The 21,322-nt window shown below is 38.6% G+C and overlaps 1 protein-coding gene across 2 annotated transcripts in view; it reads right to left on the bottom strand.

The window, feature by feature from the left end:
* Positions 1 to 5,927: 5,927 nt before the first annotated feature.
* Positions 5,928 to 21,322, bottom strand: part of LOC122548410 (protein lin-28 homolog B-like) — a 204,215-nt gene continuing 188,820 nt past the window's right edge. For both annotated transcript variants that reach the window (XM_087976263.1, XM_043687028.2), the window contains exon 4: positions 5,928 to 6,303. In XM_087976263.1, coding sequence (XP_087832389.1) covers positions 5,928 to 6,303 — 376 coding nt within the window. The remainder of the gene's footprint in view (positions 6,304 to 21,322) is intronic.

Genomic DNA, 21,322 nt, shown 5'->3' with positions numbered 1-21,322 from the left:
ATACGGACTAGTTTAGCAGCTGTGCAGTTCACCATAACATTGGCAAATTAACACTGCTCGATGAAAATAATGTGATAAGAGGTAGACCTAGTTTAGTACACAACTGGTAGCTTCAAATTTTTGACTGCCCTCAGAGGCAACACACATTTTAAAGAATCATAGGCTGTCACAACTCAAGGAACATGAGGAGGAATCAGTAGTTGTTTTTTTTTTTGCTTTCTGGACTAGCAAAGAGACACGCATATACATTCAATTCATATTCTATATTCAACGACTGGTTTACTTGAGAGAATTTTTTTTTTCATCTTTCAAGTGCCCAAGACACATTTTCATAACAGACGGTACAGGGTGTGCAGTCCCACTAAGAACAGATTGACAGTGTTGTTAAGTGAAAAGGAACTGGTGTCTGCACCACAAGAACAGAGATGTTCTGACAGATCTTGAGTGAAAAACATCATTAGTGACGTGTCTGGTTAAAAAAAAAACTGCACCTTCTTTTGGTTAGGTTGGTTGAAATAAAAGTCAATTATGAATTTTAAATCTTGTCTGCTCTTTCCACAGCAGCATGAATGAGTCATCCCATTTTTAACAGAATACCTGCACACCCTTAAAAATCAAACTATCAACCATTATCTAAGCACATGACATACACAACTACAAAGAAAGCTCCAATTTCAAGAAAGAATATCTGTGAAATTCGTGGTTAACTACTCATCAATAAATATGCACTTTAGATGACCAAGCCAATCTTGTTGTAGTCTTAAAAGGGCTGTCAAATATATATGTATGCAAAGTGGTTGTTGTCACCATTTGTAAATTAAGCTAATCGATAGAGTTTTTTGTTGGTTTTACATTAGTTATAAAACGCTGGATAACAAATTGCATACACTTCTCAGTTGTTCACTGGATCAATACTGGCCAATCAACCACCTTCTGATGGAATACACCATCAAACAGGTGAATAAAGTTCAAACATCCCAGTCACAGCATCTGCTTTTGCTTGAAAACATAAATGTTTGGGCTTGTGTAAAAATCTCAGTCTTTAAAACCGTTTTTAAAAAAAGTAAATTAATAACCCTATAAATTAATATATGCCTGCAACTGGAATTTGATAGTACCTTTATGCCTGTTACTCAGCGACAGAAAAATTATTCTACTTTATGAATACGATTGACAGCTGATTTCAAGACTAAAGCAACAAAAAGGTAGAAATATACAGAAAAGGGATGAGGTAGCCTTTTGCTGTAAACAGAAAAACAAAATCTGGTCTGTTTTACGATATCAAACATACCATACATCATTGCATGTGCCAACTTCACAACCAAAAAAAATGGATTATCATGGGTACATAAGGCATGGGTACAATAAAACAACTCTACCATTATTATTTTTATACAAAAATAACAAAATACAAAAAAGACATCATAAATCTGATTATCAGAAATGTAGGACTATGTAAAGCTCAGAGGTAGTTACTAATAATAGCAGTATGTAAATATAGATGTAGATACCAAGCTCGAAAACTATTTGGTTTGTTCAGAGTACTTTCTAGTATGTCTTAATCTGCAAATAAAAATAAACCTACTTGGTATATTCCCTGAGTAAAGTTCTTTGTCCTGAGATACATTTTGGAGTAATAATGATCATAACATCACAATATACAAAAATACAAAACCAATCTTTTGTCTCTCTGATATGTTTGGTCTGTGCTCTTAGAAGTTCAGTGTGGTGCACTAACAGAATCCTGCACTGAAAAGCTTCACAATCTTGTCAACGCTTTTAAAAATGCACCCGCAAAATTTTTGGGTTTCAGGATTGGGTTACTGAAAGTCTGATCTCAGCTCTGAACTTTTCCATTGTAAACAGGGAATGTCCAACTCAGGAAATATTCATGTTTTCTTCATTCAATAAGGTCAAGAAACTTTGGTTTAGCATGTCAAAGTGACTTGCAGCTTGCATTTTCTTCATTGTTTCTTGCCTAATCTTATTTTAATATAAAAAGACATATATATTGTAGATTAAGCAATGCCACTCTGATTTGTCTATACACTTTTAAATAAAGAAATAATCCTTACATTATGTAAGCACAAATTTCTCGATAGGTACAACACATTCAATATCGTCATGTTTCAGATTACGGGAAGGCTTGCTGTGTATGACATCAAGACAGCATCGGTACAACCTGCACCTCTTCAATTACAAACACTTTTCTTTATGGGATTCAAGTGTTTCAAATAAACTATCTCATCACATTTAGGCAGTTTATACTTGTCTGTAATATACACACTGAGCAGCAGTATTATTCCTCACACTCAGGATATGGAAACCAACAATCCCTTAACCAACAATCCCTTAAAGAGCCAAAATGTTAGCCACACCTAATTTATGACCCTTGTATTGTCCAGTTAATGCCTACCAGATTCCAATCTGACCAACAAACGTACACTTTGAAGTTTCCTGCAGTATCAGCTTTCACATGAACTGATGCCTCCAGGGTTATTTTTGAAGGGTTTAGCTGAATGATTTTTGTTTTCCCGGAACTTGTACAAACAATCTGCCTATGGAAAATATATAGTCACATAATGGCACATGACCTGACTGCTGTGTAGTTGCCATTCAAAAATCCATTTTGTCTTAAAAGACTTGTTATGGCTCATTTTTCTTCCTCTCCCCCCTCTCTAATCTAATTCCAATTGCAAGCTCAGCTTTGTAAAGTTATCCTCCCAGTTTAATATTTAGTACAGAGATAGTGATTCAACCTTCTTTTCAGTGATACAGCCTTGCACTGAGACATATTTATCGCTGTGCAATTTGCAAAGACATTTGAGAGTTCTCAGCAACATTATTTTGAATTCGTGGAAATGCCATCTAAACAGGAGTTCAAAGGAGCAACAGGCATCCCATTCCCATTAACTATAATGAGATGCCAAGGTCATATTAGTTCCTGACCTCAGGTTGTTGCACATTCTTTCCCTTTTTCCAAAGAAGTACATCTAATGAAATTAGTAGCTTGATTAATAGTGGGAAGTAAAACATGACATTTTAAAATAAACCCTTAGAGCATTCAGCATCAATGAGTAAAGATTGTTAAAGACTACGCATACCCATTTACATTTAACTAAATGACTAAACCTTCCAGGAATTGATGCAGTCAATGTATCAGATGATATATTAGCCTCTGAATTTCTAACTTCGTCAGCCACTGTGAATTGGGATCAGTGATTCAGAATGAGCTTTCCCCCACTATATTTCACAAATTGTGCCAAGAAGTGATGTATTTTTATTTATTTAATATTGCTAATGTGTAAAAAGGCCAAAGAAATAGCTGGCCTGTCCTACATCATGGCCATGCCTATAGCTGCGAAATCTTGGACCAGTAAGTGCCTACTGGAAAGCATCATTTCAAAGTGTCGACAAAGGGCAACTCATACAGCTTTATAAATCAGAGGGGTAGGGAATACACTAAATTGTCTGTCAGTTAGTAGCTCAGGTATATAAAAACGTTATGACTGGATCAAATGAATCACAGACCTAGTACAATATTACACAAACTAGTGTTCAAGAGGGGAAGCATGCACTGAAATGGAGTACCAATCAAGGTCACCTGAGAATGTAAGTACTTGGAGTGGAATTCTTAGTTATATAAGTGTTCAGAAAGAATAATGGTTCTACCTTATGGTGTTTTTTGGGACTACAGCAATGATCTCAGCCAGCATACTTTGGAATTCTCGCCCTAAAATTCAATGCTGAGTCATTTACTTCCTACTTATCCTTTTGACAGTGCTTTTCTTATCTACGTAACAACCAATTCAGGTATCTGCTCACTTCAGTGGGAAGTTCCTTGAGGTATTTATATTATTGAATGTCCTCTAAAATCACGAACTGTTTAACTTTGGGAAAGATGAACATTCTACTTGTGAGTCTGTGGAAAAAGCAAGGGAAGAAGACACATAGCACTTTCAAATCGATGTTAAAGTCAAGATGGATCAACTAGCCTTCATCTGGACTACAAGCTTCTACAACTGGAAATTCTCTTTGACGTTGCTGGTTTGACTAATCCCTGCTGACACTTTTCATGAAACAGCATGAATTTGTATTTAATTAAGATACTTGGCTTCTTCAAATCAAATATAAATGTGGTTAGAATAGAAAATGAATAAGCCAATTAAGATAACTCTATGAAGGAACTTAAAATAAAATACAATATATTCACTCTGAATCAATGTTGCTTGTCTGCAAGATCATCTAAGGCATGATAGGGTATGATACCAACTTACTAGTGTGCTTTCAAGAAACATCCTCTCAAACAGAGACATTTTTTGGATAACTAGCTGTATGTTCTCGGATATTTTAAAAGGACCCCTCTCAAAATTCCTCATTGTCTCTGGGGTAGTGTTTTTACCCATTTGAAGTCAATTGGCAAAAAACCCAACTCATGTCTTGTGAAATTTCCCTTACAAAAATCCATAGCTTGTAAGAACAGAACCATTTCTATGCTTCTTCTCCTTTAAAATCAAATGTTTGTATTTCCTTATAAGTTCCCTTGGTAATCTACCTGCAGGTCACCATGATGACTTAACTTACATTGTAAATAACTTTCATATCAGCAACTGCCTAACTCTGAAAGGATGTTTTGCTAAAATGCTGTACTACTTATTTATATGACCTATTTTAAATTCTCAATAGATGCACAAGTTCCAAAACCAGTCCTGAAAGGATTAAAAATGATTAAACTGTCAAGAAGGGTGTACAATTTTTCTGCACTGCAGAGTGGGGTATGCAATTTCATATCAAAGAGCATATCAAAGTGCAGCCCATCCCAAAGACTTCAATATGAATTTTACTACATGGGTGCATGGTATTAGAAAATGAAGTAACACATTACATTCAGGTTATTTTTTAAACTGCAAACTCTATCTTTGCTTTACCTGTCAAAGATCCAATCAAGAGTCAACTTTTTGCAGGTTGGCCCAAAGACATTTCGTGGAATCGGCAAATTACTGATATTAGAATGTGTTTATATACACATACAAATATATTGCATATTATATATGTATATCATACACACCAACTGCTGCTTAGGTGTTTACTGCAGAACATTAGCAGAAATGGCATGACATTCAAATCTTCTGCACACTTTTTACTCTTTTGTATGTAAATCTATATATCTGTGCACATATATATAGATATATATATTTATATATCCATAGATATCGATGAATGAATACTACAGTGTTCACAGGTTTGAGTTTAAGACACAATTAACAAAAACAACCAAAAAGCACTTGCAACACAAACACATTCACATTATCTGAAGCTTCAATTCCCCTTATGTTAATATTCATGGTAGTGGCTAGTATCTCAACGTTGAATATTGCCAACAGAAGAAAGACACTGCCATGCTTTATTAATTATATGTCTGTTGATTTCTGGTACCTCTGCTCTGGTAGCATCCACGTGTTGATTTCCTTTGGTTTACCACTTTGCTTAAACAGCAATGCTTCAGCTGCCCACTGAATGGAACGGAGCCTCTGAAAGGTGTTCTTGGGTTGACTGTAGTGTTGTGTATTGCTTTGCAATTCCAGGAGGATACCAAAGAGACTGTGAACAGTATTTGTTATAAAAGATAAGAAAAGCCAAGGGAATTAAAATGGTAAATTGATACTGAAACACATATGCCACTGGAGTTTCTGCATACAAAGTTAAAAGTGGAGCACAGTGGATGTGCATGAACTTAATCCAGTAATCATTCTTTCCATGGAGTGAATTGACCAATTCAAAGTTTGTTGATTCACCAAGTCTTTCTTTTTCCTCAAAAAGGGAGCTGCAGTATGTGTATTTACTTCCCCTGTACTTTTGCAAGTATGAGGTAGTTTGGGATCCTATTTTTCTAAAAAAAAACCTCAAAAGCGATCGCACAACTTGTTTTATGTTTTTTTCCGTTTCTGAATGGAAGGCCCTTTCCTGCTCGATTCTTCAGGTGATGCAGACAACTTGCTTGAAGAAGCCTCATGGGGTGACTTACCAGAGTGCTCAGTCTCTGGTTTTCCCTCCTGATAGTGAGGCAAAGCTGGGTAGCCTTGGACCCCTCCTGTTTCTCTAGGGAAAGCAGCATACGCAGAAGTGGAAGGTTGAGGATCTGCTTCATATCTTCCCTGAGAAATGAGGGGCTGTGTCGGAACAGTTTTGAGGGGGCAGTTAGCTACCATGTGCATGATGCTCTGGCAATAATGGCACTTTTTTGGCTGAGGAGGTAGATTACATTCCTTAGCGTGATGATCAAGGCCGCCACAGTTGTAGCATCTGCATTGAAATAAAAGGAGAGATATTATAATCTTTTGTATTTCGATGCATAGGTAGATGTTTCTACATTGTGAGCATGACAGCACTTAAACAACAAAATGGAAAATAGATATTTAACTTACACTGTAATAACAACTATAAGTTTTATATGGCTAAACCAAAATTAGAAACTCAGCAGATTATGACTTCTGTAAGTACTGTAATTATGTAATTGGCAACTTACGTTATGATAAAATTCACATAGTCACAACATACATCAGTTCATTCACTCATCATTTCAGAAGAGAATATTCAGTTCACAATTGTAAGATATATGGTAGAATGTGGATAAGAAGGGATTCAGTTAGCCCAGTTTACTAGAGATTAGTGTGATGTACAGTAAAGCCAAGTGCACAGTTTCAGTCCCTGCACTGGGTGAGGTGGTTCCTCACCTTACCTCATGCTTGTGGAGTGGTTCCCTTCAAGTTATACATAACTGAATTTACTTGTAATGGAAAGAGATGGTCCGTTGTGGACTATGACTCCTTATATAGTGGTAAAGCACAAGCACCTATGAGGAAATCCTTATAGAGCTGCCACTTTCAGAGCTTTCCAGATATTCAAATTGAAAATCAACCATTACTAAAGCCAACACCATACACTCCCTAGGTGAAAGGTCAAAATATTACCCATTTTCTTCCACAGTGTCCATTTCTTTACTGTTTTTGCAGTTCTCATAGTTCACAGATTTATTTTCAACAGTGGCACCTCAATTCAACAATGGCAGGGTCACATTTTGCCAGTGTGGTTTGTGAGCTTGAAACTTTTGTTTGATTCATCACAATATCTTCAGAGGACAAAAGTCAACCAGGTAAAATATCTTTATTTGCAAATAAAGATTCATAGTTTTCATAGTATCTGATTTATGTGTTTTGATGTTCTCTGACAACCAGTTAGCTTCAATCTAAACTTCTAAATAATGATGGTTACAGCTACTTTTTAAATGGGCATAATACAAATTCAAGTAAAGTTACAGTCACTTGATGAATTTGGCAAGATTTCCGATGACTATAACAGTTATGGGTTATGGAATAGTCAATCTACAAATAAAGAGCTACTTAAGTCAAGGAGACTAATTCTAGTGGGATGTAAATACAGGTACATTTTTGATGAGACGCACAACTTGCAAAACTAACCACAACCATGTATTTGCAAATAAAATTATAATCTTAACATTTGAACCATAAAGCGTAAATTAAGATTTTTTTGCAGCTTAAATCATGTAAGCATGAGCGTGACTCAACAATTTACACTTACATTGAGTCTTTCACATCATAAAATATTCCAAGGTATTTTGTAAGGATTTAAATGGCCACTGAATGAGCCACAGCAGTGGATGTTTATCAGAGAGGTTCAGTTTTGAAGATAATTTTGAGGTGGGTGAGACTTGGCAAATTTGGTGAGGGGTAAGGAGGCACAAGTAAAGGCGTGTTTTATAACAGATCAGAGGCTGGATACTGAATTATAAGACTATAAAATACTGCAGCATTGATGTTCTCGGTGAAAGAAATAAAGTAAGCAGCTGAAAGTGAACAATTATGTTGGGGATAAAATACAGATTGAAGAGTTGGGACCACACACTTAATCACACTGTTTCTGTTCTGTGTCATTGGCTAATGTCAATTGGTGCAGTCATCCAAGTACCACACACATACGTGAGCAGAACAGTAATACCGTGAACCTGAAGAGTGCCCTTTGAACATATAGATTAGGAGCAGTAAATAGACTATTCATCCTTTCTAACTGGCTCTGGCATTCAATAAGATCATAGCTGAGCTGATTGTGTCCTTAACTCCTCAAGTCCACCTACCTCAGATAACACTTGCATCATTTGTTAGTCAAAAGCCATCGATTTCTGTCCTTAAATAATTGAAAGATCATGCCTCCACTGCTCTCTGCGGAAGAGAATTCCAAAATCAACCCTCTGAGAAAATAAATCCACCTCGTCTCCATCTTGAATGTGAAACAGTCCTTTAGCTCTGGTCTCTCCTCAACGGGAAACTTCCTTTCAGCATCCACCCTTGTCAAGTTCTCCCATTATCTTAAATGTGGAAATAAACTCACCCCTAATTCTATGCAACTCAAATGGACACAGAAACCAGCCTACCCAAGCTTTCATTATCAGAGAACCCAAAACCCTAAATCTCAGTTGAGGGAAACTTCTCTGAATTGAATCATTTACATCTTTTCTTTACGATTCCATTCACCTTACAGTAAATGACAACAGGTCATTGCACTTCTAACTACTTTCTGTGCCTGCACATTAACTTTTAGATTGAAATTATTTGGATCTCATCTGGAAGTATATTGTCATTCCTTCTCTCCCTGCCTGGCAGCATTGTGGGTCTACCTACACCACATGAATCAAAGTGATTCAAGAAGGCAGCTCTTCTCTAAGACAACTCGGCCCAGGCAATAATTCTGACCTTGCCAGCCACACCCACATCCTGAGAAAGAATAAGGATACGCATTCATGTACCAATATGATGAAACCCTGCCATACCTCAGAAATTTACAACCTCGCCTCAGTTAAATAATACTGTTTTTTCTTTGTTCTTCCTGCCAAGGGAAACCTATTCACATTCTCCCACATTATACCTCACCTGCTAGATTCTTGACCAAGCACTTCACCATGTAATATCCCTTTAGACATCTTATTTTTGCTTTACCATGCACTTTTCTACCGGTTTGTATTCTCAGCAAATATAGCAACAGTATAATTAGTTCCTTCCTCTAGGTCATCAATATATTGTATATGGTTGAAACCTCAACATTGATCCCAATGGCACTCTACTTGTTACATTTTGGCAAAATGACCCACTTATGCTCACCCTCCTCTTCCAAAGAAGCCAAACCACCTTAATACGACAATCTTTGAAACTGCAGCCACATAGGATGGAACACCAAAACAAAATGCTGCAAAAGAATGAGAAACAATGGGCAGAATCCTCGCATTTTCAGTTCAAGAGTTTTGTCGAGTGAGGTTTGTGGCACTGTCTCTGTTACAGCTCACAGTGACTTTCCTCAGACAATGCTGAGCTCTTTACATCATTCATTATGTAACTGGGCTCTTGGGTGGCATTCTCGGGCAAATGTGTGGCAGGAGAGGTAGAAAAGGCTAGCCATTGCCAGGACCTTCTGGTGTTCAGGCCCCTGGCAGCAGGTTTAAAGAACAGTGCCTGCCACTTTAGACGCTGCAGTTCAGGTCAGAGCAGTGACCTGGGTGAAAGTGGATGCCCAGCAGTGCAGCAAGAAGGCCAGTGATCTTCTGTACTCTGCAAGGGTAAGCACCACCACCTTCTCTCTGCTACTTCATGCTCTCAGAGTCACCACTGAGTCCAACTCTGTGACCACACACACCCCTCACCAAGGCTCATGGATGACAACTCATCGATTGCCAGTTCAGCCATATAATAAAAGCGACATAAGAGCGACAGAGCTTAAATTACATTCCTGCTGTTTTATCCACGAGAAACACCTAACTTTCAATTTTGAAGGAAACGCGCTCACTCTGAAAACAGTAACACCCAAGAAAATTTTTTTAATAATGTGGAAAAACTAACAGAAAATACCTTGTCAACATAAAAGCAACATTTCTGTGCCAACCATTCAAAAAGGAAATTTTTTTTTAAAAAGATTTGTGTGCAGTTTTTAAGGTACAACAAAATGGCTAAAGAAGCCTCATTGGAATGCACATTGACTTTTGACCAGCCACCCAACAAATAACCGCAATGAGGCCAGAGCCAGAGACCTTCAGCACCACCTTTACCGCTGAGGAGGAAGACACGGAACCCTCACAGGACACGGTGGGAAGGCTTTCAGCTGCATCCTGCACCAGTTCAGAGACTTCAACCTCCGTGAGTACTCTGTCTGGATGAGACTCAGGGGAACATTTTGGTGAATACAACACTGACATGTCTTTGCAGTTGGTTGAGGAAGGAATGTCTTAAGTTGGTGGCACTTAAGAAGAGAGTTGGAAACCAGGCACTTGCTCAGTCTCTATCAGATGACAACCCATGATCTCCACCACCAGTGACTGCACTGAAGATACAGATAGGTATAAAACAGCAGGCAGCTTTGTCTGAGACCTTCAGTCAACTGGATCAAAGGATGGAGGATTGTCATCAGTACCCTGCTGGCTCCAGTATGTTTGCATATAAACAGGTTGGTGACTTCCCAGGAAGAGGCAGACCCAGTGCACTCACTGTTTTCAGGTCATGCACACTACCCTGTCCTCCATTGCTGTGGCCGTTGGTGCTCAGTGTCAATGACAGGCCAAGAGAGAGTTGAGGGATCTCGATCTCACTCAAGGTGCTCCTTCCTCTAAGAGTGACACGGTGGTGCTGGCAGCTACCAACAAGGAGGAGGATCCACATGCACACAATCCCTAGAAGCTTCCTGTCAGGATGCTCCCAGAGGTGCTTGGTGCAGTTCATACGTCCTCTCTCCCTCACAGTACAGTATGTAGCTATTCTCACCAGGCCAAAGTCCTGCCTCTTGCAGGTTCAAAACTGCCCTGGGGATCACTTAAACATTTCAGGGAAACTTAGCAGTCGACACATACGCTCTACAAGCATTGCTGTGTGTCTGATGATGGAAGGACTGTAAAACAATTCCTCAAGGTTCTTCTTAACCTTCTTACTATCGTGAGAGACTTCTGATATGATCTTCCGATGTAAGCTTTAAAGAGCTGCACTGTTTCACTGACTGCTGCTTTTTTCTCTAACCATCATTGGGACATGTAATGTGGAGACATCAAGCGTATTATTAGATGGAAGGGTTCTTGTGGTGCAGTGGTAGTGTCTTTGTCTCTGGATCAGAAAGCCTGGGTTCAAATTCTCCTTGCTCCAGCAGTGTGTCATAACATGTCTGAGCAGGTTGGTTAAAAAATATCTTAGGGGGTTCTTATGCGGGAGCAGTAGTGTCCTTTCCTTTGAGCCAGGAGACATGGCTTCAAGTCTCACCCGTTCCAGCAGTGTGTAATAACACCTTTGCAGAGATTGATTGGAAAATATCCATAATCAGATGGACAATGAGTTATTTTTTCAGCAGTACTGAAGGTCAAGGATTGTAAACATTTGCACATGTGGTCTGCCTCCCAGATAACTAACAGAAAGTTATAAAATGAAAGACAGTCCTCACTGATCCTGGAAGCGGTTTTCCACAAGGCTATTTCTGGCTTCTCAGACATGATGAAGCATTGTTCTGTCATGCTCTCTTGGACAATCCCCCCGACAGTGTCCTGATCCTTATCCTTATCCCCATCCTCAGAAGATTGCTGTCAATCCCCTATGACCTGCTGTCTCAGACATACTGATTTAAAAACCATGGCTTCAGAAAGATTGACAAGAAACTATTAAATCCTCTCAAACATGAATCAAACTCAAGATACCAGTAGTTTAATCACAGTGCTAAGTGGTAATGTGAAGCATACAGAGGCTGGCAGCCTCCAAGTAAGTGCAATGTGAGTGAGCACTCATGAAGCAAGTTGAGAGCGAGAAGATGGATCTTGTGTAGATGCAGGAGATGCATGTGTCTCTCCACATTCAAGGTAACTGGGCAGAAGCATGCAAGTTGTACAGATCCCTGAGCTGTAAAGTAAAGGAGTGCAAGAGTTGGTCCCAGCGCAGGCATGATGGTGTAGTGAAGCTGGTGGCCATGGAACATGTAGGGCTATTGTGGTGAACAGTTGTACGATTTCTGGAGAGATATTTGGAGAGCTGCAGCCACCAGGCCTTGGTCCTGGTTTAAATGCTGAAATTTGCACTGTCTAGTTTCTTAGGAAAGGACAATTGGAATTGGCATATAAATAAGGTGAGCCAAGACTTTAGCAACATGCAGATGCATGGAAATAAGATGCTTCTCAATCGAGAAACATTGATGCTTTTTGTAAGGTTTAAAGTGAAAATCTGCAAACTGCAACTCACTACCACTTTCTCCAGACAACTAAGGATGGGCAATAAATGACAGCGATGCCAACACCCAATGAGTGAATAAAAAAGTTCTCTTGCCATCAAAATGCTGATTATTTTCACTCTCACTATATTTTCTTACCCTTTTTGCCACTGCTAGTGAACTATCAAGGAGTGGAAAATTCAACCCATGACTTTCAAATGCATTGTTGCAATCAGGTAGCATAAAATAATTTTGTTTTAATTCTATGATTACTTATTCCACCAAAAGTACTAAAATATTTTAGTTACCACTAGATGGCACTGAAGCCTATGAGAAATATGACAGTGGTCCCTTTAACTGAAATGGTTGAAATGCATATAACATATAAAGTCCACACTGGATTAGAATGAAATTCAAGCCAAATTATGTATTAAACAGAGCTAAAACTATGTTATTTCTGACACTTTGATGAAGGCTAATTAAAAGATAAGAGGAACAAAAGCTACAAATCCTAATATTTGTTCATATATTCACCAGGTTCAAAGTGAATGTTCTTGAAAAAAAATGCTCTGTTCTTTCAAAGAACGGAATTGCTGAACACATTCACAAGAGGCTGCTAATGTACTTTTATCAAAAGGACATCAAAGTTGGTTCACCGGAAGAAACAACATTACACTCTACAAGAGCTATTTGAAACTAACTCAATACAAATCTCAAAAGATTCAACTCTTTTGCACTATTGGTGAAGCTAATCTCCTTTCCCTATGTTAAAGCTCATTGTACATCCCATGGCTTAAATCAAGTCTCATTTCTGTGCATTCACTTGATGCTATCCTTTTCAATTAATGTCTATCCCGAAGACCTTAAAACAAGCTGCTACCTAACTCATCATTATGATTGAACATGGGTTCCTTAAACTCATGGCTTCAAATGCCTTGTAGGATGTCTTCCTGTCTGATATCTACACAGTCTTCTGTTCCAAGAGATTCTCTCTAAGCAAGTCAGGACTTCTCATTAGTCTTGCCTTGCCCTGACTATTTTGATGACTGATAATAGCAGCACTTCGGCTGATATTGATTTCTTCTCTTTGATTGAGCGTGTTTTTGACACCCCACACCCTGGATTCTAAAACTCAAATCAGCAAACACATAACCCATTACATTACTATACCCCCACAACTCCAGAATAAGCTCCTTTTGTGAGCTTACATAACAGGATGAAGATTGAGAAAGCAATATCAGAGAATAGAAACCTATGAAGTAAATCTAGAATTGTTTGTTGTCTCTCTGATACCTGGGCTGAAAATGTGTTGCTGAAAAAGCGCAGCAGGTCAGGCAGCATCCAGGGAACAGAAGAATCGACGTTTCGGGCATAAGCCCTTCTTCAGGAATCTCTGATACCTGGGTCAAGGATATCATGAAGGAAGCCTAAGGTGGGAGGATGAACAGGTAAAGATCTAGTTTGGGTGCAGTCAAGGTACGTTCACATTAGGGGGGAAAGAGCAAGAAAATCCAGATTTCTTTGGATAACAGAAGAGATAAAAAATATGATGACGCAAAACAAATGCACATGACAAATAATGTGGATATTAACATAATTACTGTTTATATCTATCACATGCTTTTTTAAAGTCTTTGAATGCCACATCAACCACATTATCATTAACAACTCTCTTCCTCTGTTACAATACAAAAAACTCAAACATGCTGACTAAGTATGACTTGTCCAATCCATTCTGGCTTTCCTGAATGAATCCACAATTATCCAAGTAACTCTTCATTTTATACTGAATTATTTCTGTTTTCTTCCTAGCACTGCTGTTATCAGACTAGTTTGCAGTTCATAGAATCAATATTATTTGTTGTATGCATATTTTCTGCTTCATCTTATTCTCTATCTCAGTCATCCAGGGAGCATTAGCTTCATTTGACCTTTCCCCTCGTTTGCTGGTGATATCCTTGATCTGGCATCAGGGAGACAACAAATAATTCTTCATTTTCCTCACAGATTTCTGCTCTACTATCAAATACTTTATCACTATTGCTTTGTCAATCTTCCTCCTGTTACATAAGTGCATGGCTTTGTCTGTGTTTGTACTGTTACAAAAGTGCTTGGCTCAGCTACAGAGTTTCCTTCAATGGAAATGTGAAGGGCCAGCTCCCTCTTACTCATTTTTGTGAATCTAAATCTCAATAACACTTTATAGACCTTTACCTCTAAATCTAGAATGCTGCTGGTTTCCTAAGTGCAGGTTGGAATTGTGGGTGCAATGTAATAGAAAGTGGACAACAAAAATGAAACCACTGAATTATCCACGAACTTAACATCATAATGTTAAAAACCACACAAAGCAATACTGTGCATCCAGAACCATTGTAGCATTACAATTCTAAGCAAACGTATTTGAAGATCTGAGGATTGAAAGTGTGCAAATGATATGGGGAGAAACTAAACTCGCGATACTCTTCTTCAGAAGCTGAATCAGAAAACAGTCAAACTGTGGAGGTACATTTTGTATTTGATAATAATTATGATTCAGCTTAAGCTCTGCAACGTAAATATTGACACTTGACAACAAATAATACATTTCCATTACACCTCATCCTTGAATCTCAATAAAATGTAATGTTGGTTTTACATACTGAAAAGAGCATTGAAGGTCAAAATCTCAAACAACAATTTAAACTTTTCTACTTTATGAAAGTGGAAGTTAGGTATGTGTATCTCACTCTCATGCTGCCTGCCTTACTCCTAGTGTGGCATATTTAGTTAACACTTCAATAAGACACACTCATAAAATGAACAGGTTGTAATGTTTTTAACCTTAACAGTCATTGGGTTGCAAAAACAAAAGGTATTTTCACTTCAGTGGGACTCAGGAGATTGTAAAAATTCACTGATGACTGTCAAATGCCAATACTTCTTTTGAAGTTTTAATTATTTAAAAGTAAAATTATAACTAGATTATACCATAAGGACATGAAAAACATTATATAAATATGAATTGTAAGAGACATTATAAGAAAGAAAAGTTGTCTTTGGACTGCTTTTGTGTATCTCCCCAGAGGCAGATTCAGAACAGTAATGACATAGTCATGGAAGATGCTTGCCTGTCTCTATATTTATAAAATTGTTATAGTCATAGAACAACAGAGTACATGAGAGAAGGTGGGGGGGGGGGGGGGGGGGGCGGAATGTTTTCAGAGAAATATTTTTTCTGTGTAGCAAATTTATGTAGGCAGCTTGCATTGTATACAGGCACAAAGATTTGTAATGGAAAACCTTCTAAAGGTCTAAAATGGAAACAGAATTAAGTGTTTTGTTGACTCTGGTACAATAATTCACAGCACCCTGACCTGATTACTCTTGGAGACTATATATACAGTATTAACTGAATATAAAAAAATTGTTCAGACCAATACGGTCACAATAATTTTTATGCTCTTCAAAACTGCCTCCAACACCTCTTCACCGAATTCCAAAATATATCCTTTCCTCCCTCATTAGTTTATTTACCTTTCAACCATCTACATTATTTACCACAACCACTCGTGAGAGTCAGCTCCATGTTCTAAACTTGATCTGAGCTAAAAGGCTTTCTCCCAAGGTCTCCACTGGATTTATTAGTCACTACATTATGTTTATGGCCCCTTGTTTTGGCCTCTCCTGAAAGTGTACACATTTTTTCTTTGTCTACTTATCAAACTCTATGATAACCTTGTCCTCCTATGCAACACCACAGGAGTTAAGTAGTTTATTGTTAAAAGTCAGTGCATTCTTGGACTTTCTATCCAAAGCATCAGGACTTCTGGTCACACTCCGATGTCAAGTTTTAACTTTGAAAAGGTCAATGTAAATATTTTGAATGCAGCCGTTGCTGCAATGATGTAGTGGCAGTCACTGGCCAATAGGTGGAGGTGTGCAGTGAGTTTCTGAAGTTTCTCTCAAAATTGCAATGTTAGCTTTGCCTCAATTGCCTCCGATTCACAAGGTTCGAAATTCAGGTCCCACGCCAGGGCTCAAGCACCAAAGTCCATGCATACATTCAAGTGCCAGACTGCAGGAGAGCTGCCTTGCTGGAGGGACTAATTCTCAGTTGATTTTTTTTAAAAAGCTGCATCAGCCCTTGCAGGTGGATGTAAAATACCTCATGGTAATGTAATGATCTGGTCATTGTGACGTTGTTGTATGTAGGAGCTTGCAAATTGCCACTTTTACAATATTACAACAAGAACAATTTTTCAAAAGAACAGCTCAAGATGTCCAGTGGACACAAACAACACTAAAATAAGTCTGTGTCTTTCTTTCTAATATATATTATAATAGCATTGTCCAGCATTGAAATGTCTGAGGGCATCAAAGCACACGTGGAGTGTTTGTAAGCAACTAGTTAAGCTCATAGATGAGGTGCACCATAAGCACAAAGTGAACTAATGCTGTGCAAGTAACAGCAACAATTCAATGTTCGTGTGCTCTAATTCTTCCACAGGAAAAAGTACCCAGATTCAATGGGAAATGTCATTTTTTTGTTCAGGTCTGAACAATTAACAGTGGTCAGAACCACATCAGTAGCAAATATAAATCACACAAATTGGAAACATTACACTACAGAGGGTAGAAATTATTTTTATCATGGAATCATAGAATCCCTATGGTGTGGAGACAGGCCCTTCAGCCCAACAAGTCCACACCAGCCTCCCGAAGAGCAAACCACCCAGACCTTTAACCCTTGACCAATGCACGCACCTCATCAAAACATTCCTGGACTAAAGGAGGAAATCGGAGCACCCAGAGGAAACCCATGCAGACACGGGGAGACTGTGCAAACTCCACACGGACAATTGCCCGAGGCTGGAAACGAACTCGGGTCCCTGGTGCTGTGAGGCAGCAGTGCTAACCACTGGAAATGGAAGAGTTGATGGAAAAAGTAACTCAGCATTAACAGGGCTACAAAAAATCTTATATTTAGAAAGAAAGCAAATGTATGGAAAAGGAGAAAAACATTAAAACTTGGATTAATTAGGATCAGTGCACAATACTCAGCTATTTATTACAGGAACTGACCAACAAGTGTGTAAAACTAAAAGGGCATCGTGATTACTCTCATGAAAAATTGCACTGTTTTGGATGGTTTTCATTAACAAAAAGGGATGAGTGGGTAATCCTAATATGTTGCTGACAGTGAATTGGGCACATTTTGACAAAATGGTGAAGGATGTGAAGTCATGGGAGGTATTCATTTTTGAGTTAATAACTGAAGAATAACTGCTTTTTAATTTATTAAAATAGATTGGTTTATTGTATTGCAAGATCTAATCCTGTAATTTGTATTTCTAATGTTCCCCTTGATCGCAGTGGAGGTCTGCTATGGTAAACTTTGATCCAATGTTTGCTGAAATGATTGAGTTTGTGTTAGAGTGTTTGGAAACAAATATTGTGATCATTCTCACAAACTTCAAAGGCATTCCAACAAATGTCAATCTACCACTCGTAACATCAAGATTAATTAGAATTTGTATATCATCAAAATGTATGCCAATGTACGCAATATAAAAAAAACTTAAATTAGTTCACAAGTTATTAATCTCAAAATTATTAATGTGACATATTAGAAATGCTTAATTAATTAAGCATGTAAATGGATCAACACTTCAGATTTATAAATGACATGCTAAACTATTCCCAAGTTGTTTTGTTCCATAATGAGTATCTTGTTAGCAATTCATCAGGAATGATCTTGATGCTAAAATGCATGTGAAGACATGAAGTGCCCTCAGAATTTTTACAGGAGATCAAAATAAGATATCCCAGATTGACGTACCACTGACTTGGGGTTCAATTTTCACAGGGCTTTTAGTTGCCATGTTATGTAAAACTAATGAAAATGCCAGAAGAACAGCCACTAATCTGGAATGTAGCCGCTCTTCCATTAAATTTGTGTGAGATGATTGGGAGATTATTCTGATGAAAATTAGTGCAAAGCTACTGAGAATGAAGGGAAGAGCACACAGGTCTTTTTTCTGTCAGAGGTTCACAGATTTGGCTCACGCCTGGAAATGCGATAGAAAGAGTTGTTAGCACCGGTTCATCAGAAGCTCCAGCAAGGACCATACTGCAGGAGTGCTGCACTGCTAGAGATGAGATCCCTCTTCCAGATGGTAAAATCTCTCATCATAACAGGATTGTTTGGTCATTATAAATTGCTTTAGGGTAGGAAATTGAGAAAAGCCCAAAGGAATTTTGCTGCACAAAATTGGTTGACTAGGATATCGGATAAATAGCACTGAAACACTAATTCGGCTCGATCAGTCATTCTGTTCTAGAAACTTCTAGATGCTTCAGTGATACCCTCAAGGCCTCACTTGGGAAGCATGACCTTCCCACAGACAACCAGGAATCACTGCCCCAAGACCATCCAAAGTGGAGGAGGAGCATCTGGGAAGGTGTTGAACCCTCGAGACTTACTGTCGGGAAAAAGCAGAAGCTGGGTGAAAACAGTGTAAGGAGCGTGCTGCCATACCAACGCTCCACCCAGTCCTTGTTGCGGCCACCTTCTGCCCCAAGTGTAACAGAGCCTGGGGCAGCCATATTAGTCTGTACAGCTACATATGGACTCACCCTGAGAGTGGAAGAGAGTCATCCTTGTCTGTGAGGGATCACTGATGATGATGAGGAGACACTCAGTGCTTAGCTCTTCTAAATATAACTCATTGCCAAAGATCAATTTGAATGCAAAACTTTACAGTAACAGCAAACATCACTCTTTTGAGGAATAGACATTCCAATCTTGGCAGAAGACACATGGAACCCTTGGCGAAATGGCTGAGGCTGTGTTTGCCAACATTCTGCTATTTTTATGGATCTTGTGTGTTGAAAGCAGACCAGGGTGAATGCCGATGTGGAAATATATCCACTGGGCAAAAGAAACATTCAGTGGGAGTGCAAAAGGCGCAGGTTCATATTTTCAAATTTCCAAAGCAACAAGCTCCAAATTCAAATTCTATTTACTGTACCGACTAATTACATTTGTGACAATTTAGCACTTTGAAACAGCAGTGAGTCATCTCATAGAGAAATGCATCAAAGCACTAATAAGGTTATCGAGTCAAGGGGGAGGTAGGACAAAATAGCCGTCAGCTAATGTGAAAGAAACCAAAGGATAATAGCCTTCAGCAAAATCTGCCTTTTTGCCTTTTAAGCAAAATAAATGTAGTTTAAGGAAGATTTTTCTCCACCACACAATTGTTCCTTGTCCTTTCCCTAAAGGCTCTTACTTGAGGAAGTTTCCAGTGCATGCACCACTCTTTCCGTGAAATTGTCCAGGTAGCCATTCTTGACATATGTGCCTAGTCAAGAAGCAGTAGCAGAATATTCAAGACCGGCAGTGATTTAATTGAGCTTCCTGGAATAGAGGAGACATCAGTTTTTATTGCTCATCCCTACTTACCTGAGGATATTTAAAGTTATAAAGAGTCCATTCACTCTCGAAGCATAAATTAATTTTCATGGCAGCATAAGAAGTGTATCAGATGGAATTTGTTCGCTACACTGTTGCTCAAAACATTGCCACCCTTCTTTAACTGAATTAGTATTCTTAAAGACAGGAAATGAGGAATATATCAGATTAGTTTTGTCACTGGGAACAATAACCAAGAAATTTGACTGGTGCCATAGTTGCTCATTGAATGAGTTTACATGTGCTAGTGGTGCCAGCTGGAGGCATGAGCCAAGTCTGGCTATAGCGCCTCACACACAATGCCTTAGAGGCTGTAAGCAGAAGGAGGTGGAAAGATTGAATTTTTGTGGGTTTAGGTGCACTGCTGCTTTTCTTGGGCATCAAAAATAAACACTTTAAATTTCTTGAACAGCTGCTCCTAGGGAACTTCTCTAAAGACCATTGACTAGATCAGCTAATGCTTGGTACACACAAGGGCCAACTCCCAGGGAGTAGAGGAATATAAATCATGTACAGGCAGATGGAATTACATTAGAATAGCATCATGGTCAGCACAGACACGGTGGGCTGAAGGGGCCATTCTGGAGCTGAATTTTACATTTGTGCTCGTACTGCCTTTAATTTGTAGTTTAAGGAAACTAACATCTGTTTCAGTAAGTGCTCTGGATGTCAAAAGATCACCTGAGCCATTACACTGTCCTGTGTATCTCTGGTGCATTAAATTGTGAGGGGCAAAATTTGGAAATCTCACATAGATTTTGCAGCAGAGCAATGCTAGTATAACATCACCAGAACAAACCAAGAACTTGTCCAAAAATGTGAAAATTTGATTCAAGTTTTACATTTAAATCTTTCCCTTATGATTAAAGAAGGTTATATTTTGTGGAAAAGCTTTGCAGCACTATGCTGTATCTTCTGAAAAGGCAGGTAGCAGATGAGTCCTATGATTGCATTGATTGTTAAAGATCCAGACAGACAATTTTTTCACCTCAGCTGTGTCGCCTGTTATGCCAACTGCACCTGCTTTTCATTTTTAACCTTCATTGGTTGCCTGTCTTCTACTAACCATACTACCATACATCTTACTTTTACATCGAAAAGCTGATATATTACATCTTGGAGCAAACGATTTGGGTCAGGACTGTGCTGCCTGACAGTGTCCATGGGGTTAGGGTCAATTGAGGCATTCAATGTACCATGAGATGATTATCCAAATTGGCATGGGAATAGGGTAGGAAAATGGCACTAAGTCGTAACACATTTTCCGAGATTTGATGGGCCAAACTGCAACAGTTCTGTGATTCAAAGAACAGGCCCCTGCATATTATATATATATATATATATCACTTTCAGTACAAGTCACACTGTGAGCTCAACTGACAATTCTAAATTGGTTAATTTAATTATTTGCATGTTCAGGCTAATTTGGCAAATTATGTTCAATCACAAAGTCATATCTAACACTGGATACTGCATTGTGAATTTTTCCATGTGCAGTTTGGTTGGGTACCCTCAGTACCTCGCTTGCTGTGAACAGCTAAAGCAACGTGCTGTTTGATATGATCCACCAGTCTTTGGGATGCATGTACTACATACCTGGCATCACAACTCTGGGCTAACTGTTGTTTT

This window comes from Chiloscyllium plagiosum, unplaced genomic scaffold (genome assembly GCF_037043375.1).
Source record: "Chiloscyllium plagiosum isolate Xiang-an unplaced genomic scaffold, Cpla_swu_hap1 HiC_scaffold_3, whole genome shotgun sequence".
NCBI classification, from domain to species: domain Eukaryota; kingdom Metazoa; phylum Chordata; class Chondrichthyes; order Orectolobiformes; family Hemiscylliidae; genus Chiloscyllium; species Chiloscyllium plagiosum.
Note: the sequence above shows the minus strand (reverse complement) of the source record. Positions and strands in the feature narration are given on the sequence as shown.